Source organism: Acanthisitta chloris, unplaced genomic scaffold (genome assembly GCF_000695815.1).
Source record: "Acanthisitta chloris isolate BGI_N310 unplaced genomic scaffold, ASM69581v1 scaffold14324, whole genome shotgun sequence".
Taxonomy (NCBI): domain Eukaryota; kingdom Metazoa; phylum Chordata; class Aves; order Passeriformes; family Acanthisittidae; genus Acanthisitta; species Acanthisitta chloris.
In genome coordinates, this window is record NW_008671168.1 from 27,192 (window position 1) to 32,513 (window position 5,322).

The window sequence follows — 5,322 nt, forward strand, 5'->3', positions numbered from 1 at the left end:
TCACTCTGCCTTGGTGAGGGAGGAGGGTTCTTGGGATGAGCTGACCTGCCCTCTGTGCTTTTTCCAGTGCAACATGAAAGGAAAGAGAATCTCTAGCAGCGTTGGCTTTACACTCTGCTTTGGCACAGTGGAGGAGACAAGTTTTAATGGTTAAAGTTGAAATGTTTAAAGGTGCAGGACCAGGAAATGGTTCAGAACAGACACAAACTCCACACTGTAGGAAAATACACCTAAAGCTCAAACTTCAGTCCATAAAGGCAGGGACATTTGGCTGTTGGCCTTGGGAGCACTGGTGTACTCCCAGCTGCCAGCCATGTGTGAGCCCTGGGGTAAGGGCAGTGTGGCCGTAAATACACCAACCTTGGCCCCACTCATCAGGGAGTCTTAGCTGAGACATAGCAGATGTTCTGAGTGCTGAGTTCCATCTTATCCCACCCCCTGCCATGGGCAGGGACACCTTCCACTAGCCCAGGTTGCTCCAAGCCCCATCCAACCTGGCCTGGAACACTCCCAGGGATGGAGCAGCCACAGCTGCTCTGGGCAACCTGTGCCAGTGCCTCAGCACCCTCACAGAGAACAATTCCTTCCCAATATCCCATCTATCCCTGCCCTCTGGCAGTGGGAAGCCATTCCTCCCTGAAGCCTTCTCCAGGCCAAACACCCCCAGCTCTCCCTGGAGCAGAGGTGCTCCAGCCCTCTCTGTGGCCTCCTCTGGACTTGCTCCAGCAGCTCCACATCCTTCTGCTGTTGGTGCCCTCTCACCTGCTGCCCATATTGTGGGATCAGTCCATCACACAGGGGGTTCTGGGTGCAAGTGCACATGTCCTTGGTATGTGGAGCTTCTCATCCAACACCCCCAAGTCCTGTTCTCCATCCATTCCTTGCCCATCCTGTATCTCTGCTTGGGCTTGCCCCAGCCCATGTGCAAGAGCAGACATCTACAAGGACATTTAAAATCCCAAACACAGCCAGGGATGGGATTGACATCTTCATGTCCTGAGTTTCCTGGTGGTTCCTGCTCTTAGTTAAACTTTCATGAAAGGTTTGATTCTGGGCAAGACATCAACCTAACCCAACACTGGAGATGCACGTCTGGATTCTATCTGCAGTTAGGCTGTGCTGGTTTGTGGATGGTATTTTTGTGGGGTGGGTATTTTGCTTGTGAAAATCAGATATTAACATAATTTGAACTTTTTAGACTAGTTATTCCCTTCCCCTAAGTGTGTGTCTTCCTGTTTCCCAGGTGGGATTCATTGACTACATCGTCCATCCGCTGTGGGAGACGTGGGCTGACCTGGTGCAGCCTGATGCCCAGGACATCCTGGACACACTGGAGGACAACAGGAACTGGTACCAGAGCATGATACCTCAGAGCCCATCCCCTCCTCTGGAGGAGAGGGGCCAGGACTGCCAGGGCCTGATGGAGAAGTTCCAGTTTGAACTGACGCTGGAGGAGGAGGACTCAGACGGGCCAGAGAAGGATGGCGACAGCATCGCCTACTTCAGCAATACAAAGACACTCTGTGTGGCTGACCCAGGGGAGGAGGAGGAGGAGTCCCAGAGGGAGGCAAACATAGAGATTGTGACAGAAGACACATCTCCTGTGGACACATAATGTCCTGTAGCCGTGTGAGTGGATTTTCAACACTTAAGGAGCATGCAAGCAGTCTCAAGGACAGCCTGCAGCCTGGCTCTGAGGCCTCTGTCCCCCGGGGGCTGAAGGATCCTCCCAGCTACTTGAGATTGGAGTCAGGGTTAAAGATCATGTAGTGAATGATGATTGCTCAGGAAATTAACAGGTGATTTACATTGTGGTTTGAGCCTTGTCAGCCAAGAGCATGGTGTTGTCCTGGAGCTGGCTTGGGTCCCGACTGAGGCGTCGATGACACACAACTGAGAGATTTTCTACTGTTAGTTTTGGGATTTTTACCAGTTAGGCTGATAGAAACTACTGATTAATAACTCTCCATAGAAAACCTGTCCACCTGACCACCTGTCTGCAGACCTGTGTGCCTTCTTTGTAAACACTTTCATGTCTTTTCAAGAGTCTCTTTAATTAAATACACAGAGTTTAGTATCCAAAAGCAACACAAAGTGTTTGGAAGTTGAAGGATACTTTTTGGATTCTTCCTGTTACAAGAAGCAGTCTTCCTTTTTGTTCATGGGCAATACCTGTCACTTTATTGCAGTTAATCACTTTGGCAGCCTAAAACAGAAGGGGAAACCCTCTGGTTTTTGCATTACTGCACCTTTAATCGTGTTCTTAATCCCCCCCAGTGACCCATTTGAAGTCACTTCATGCTGTCGTGCACCATCTCTGTTTTCTTGCTTAGGAACAACAGTATTTTTTCCTCCAGGGGGGTTGATTTAGTGGTGAGCAGGACAGAGGGTAACCTGTTTCCATGGCATAGCACAGCGCACGCACGAGTGAGAGTGGTAAGGCAGCTCCTTGGCTCAGTGGAATTTGCACGCTCGGATCTTTGTGTTTCTCTGGCCTCTCGTCCACGTTCCCTAGGTTTAGGTCCACCATCCTCCTCCTGCACTGCCTCGAGCTCTAACACCTCCATTACTGTTTATAACAGTGTATTTATTACCTACTGTATATACTGTAATGTTTTGTAAGTTATTAATTTATATGAAGTGGCATTGCCTGTCGCCGGCGATGTTAATGGGGTAGAAAACTCGGAATAAGAGTTGCCTTTTTTCTTGTAACCTTTTGTATTGCCTAAAGTCCAAGAACCTGAACATAGCTGAAGAGACAGACACAACCCAGGAAGGGCATTCAGGTGGCAGCCACCCGTGGGGAGGGGGGACATGGCACCCCAGGAGTGCTGAGAGCTCTAGAGAGGGGGAAGCGAACAAAGAACCTCCCCATGAACAATGTCACCTTCCAACTTCTGAACAACCCAATGTGAATTTCTATGACAAAACCAAATGTGAACTGATGTAATAATTGTGCTGTGAAACTTCCTCTGACAAAGCTTGTCAATCTCAGTTTGTAAAATATGTTTCAAGCTTTTTTGGTCCAACTTGTGACTAACTAGTTAATGACAATAGCACAGTTGTGCATGATCAATGGGTTTGTTTGTCTGTTGAACACTGCATTGTTCCAGGTGGTTATTTTATTGTTTCCAGAAGTTTCACACAATGTATGTTCTAGTATTCTATATTGTGTTCAGATGCATTCTTAAGAGATTTTTATATGAAGTGAATAAATGAAAGCATGACCCTGCCTGTGGCTTTTCGGGATGCTTCTGGCAGCAAGGCAGCGTGGGCTGGGTCACCACTGTCTGGGGGACAGCAAAAGGGAACCCTCCAAACACAGAACCTCCTGTGGCCAAGACACAGGGCTATGGCTGAAACCCAGAACCATCCCACAGCCCAAACCAAGGACCCTTTCACAGCCAAAACCCAGAACCTTCCTGTAGCCAAAACCCAGAACCTCCCATGGCCAAATACCAGAACCATCATGTGGCTAGAGCCCTCCTGTGGCCAAAATCCACAACCCTCCCATGGCCAAAACTGAGAATCCTCCCATGCTCAAAACCTAGAACCTTCCACAGCTGAAACACAGAACCCTGAGAATTACAGAGTCACTAAGGCTGGAGGAGACCTCTAAGATCATCAAGTCCAACCATTAACCTGTTACTGCTGTAACCCCTAAACCTTAAACCATATCCTCCAGCGCCACATCCAGACATCTCTTAAACACCTCCAGGGATGGTGACTCCACCACCTCCCTGGGCTGGGCAATATTGCCTGAACCCCCTAACAGCGACAGAAGTTTCTCTGATATCTAATTTGAAGCTTTCCTGTCTCAGCTTATGGTCTCCACACCTCAGCTTATGGCTATTCCCTCTTGTGGCCAAAACCCAGAACCTCCCACATCCCAAACGCAGACCCTCCCATGGGCAAACCCCATGGGATGCACAGGGAGCCCTTTCCCTCCGCATGGGAAGAGGAGTGTCCCTGTGGCCAGAGGGCACAGACACCCTCACTGCTCGGCCGGAGCCCTTGGCCTTCCTGCCTGGTCTGAGCGGTGGCAGTGGCGACAGGAAGGCGCAGCAGACAGGAAGGCATGGCCGCGGCTTCGCCCGGCGCAGGGCGGCACCAGGGCGGCCTGGGGGATGCTTTCATGTCCCTGCCTGACCCAAAACAACTGACTTGCCAGTGAAAAACATCCTGCTGACAGGGTGGGAGGTGGAAGGGACAGCAGGAGCCTGTGTTGCACTTGCTGTGGGTGATGCTGGTGGTGACCTCACTGTAACACCATGCAGGGCTCCATAGGCTTTTCCTGGATTCACTGGCTCTGAAATGAAGCCACGAGAAAGCAAGAGTTGGGGCTGTTCAGCCTGGAGAAGAGAAGGTTGTGTGGAGACCTCAGAGCACCTGCCAGGATTGGAAGGGGCTTCAGGGAAGCTGCAGAGGGACTCTGTGTTAGGAGCTGCAGTGACAGGACAAGGAGTAATGGGGATAAAATGAAAGAGGGAAATTTAGATAAGATATCAGGAAGGAGTTTTCCCTGTGAGGGTAGTGAGACACTGGCACAGGTTGCCCAGGGAGGCTGTGGCTGCCCCAGCCCTGGCAGTGTTCAAAGCCAGGTTAGCTAAAGCCTTGAGAAGCCTGTTCTGGTGGGAGGTGTCCCTGCCCAGGGCAGGGGGTTGGGACTGGGTGATCTGTAGGGTCCAATCCAACCCGTTAACCTGACACTATGATAACTTCCCACCCCACTCTGCATGAGAGCAGTGACTGCCAAGCCACCTTTCTGCAAACCCCTCCTGATCTAGCCAAAGGGCTAAAAGCCTCAGCCCACCCTGAGCTTTGTGGCTGACACCAGCACCTCCCAGGGGATTCTCTCAGCATCTTGCCTGGGTGTAACCACTGGTGAAAACTCCTTGGCAGGGTCTATGTGATTTTTCTTTCCCAGCAGATTCACAGAATCACAGACTGATTTGAGTGGGAAGGAACCCTAAAGCTCAGCTCATTCTACGGTCTGCCATGGGCAGGGACACCTTCCACTAGCCCAGGTTGCTCCAAGCCCCATCCAACCTGGCCTGGAACACTCCCAGGGATGGAGCAGCCACAGCTGCTCTGGGCAACCTCTGCCAGTGCCTCAGTACCCTCACAGGGAAGGATTTCTTCCTAATGTCCAATCTAAATCTCTCCTCTTTTAGATTAGACCCATTCCCCTCTTCCCCCCAACACATCCTTTCCATGGGCCTCCACTGTGGCAGCTGCATCCTGCTGTGCCCAGTGCCATGCCCATGGCTCCCAGGAATGCTCAGAGATGGGAAACAGGTTATCAGGCTGGAAAAAAACATT

General features: G+C 50.8%; 1 protein-coding gene across 1 annotated transcript in view; it reads left to right on the plus strand.

The window, feature by feature from the left end:
• LOC103801583 (cAMP-specific 3',5'-cyclic phosphodiesterase 4B-like) overlaps positions 1-1,615 on the plus strand; it is a 13,078-nt gene extending 11,463 nt beyond the window's left edge. Inside the window, 1 exon segment of the mRNA XM_009074002.1 lies at positions 1,244-1,615. Coding sequence (XP_009072250.1) covers positions 1,244-1,615 — 372 coding nt within the window.
• The last annotated feature ends 3,707 nt before the right edge of the window (positions 1,616-5,322 follow it).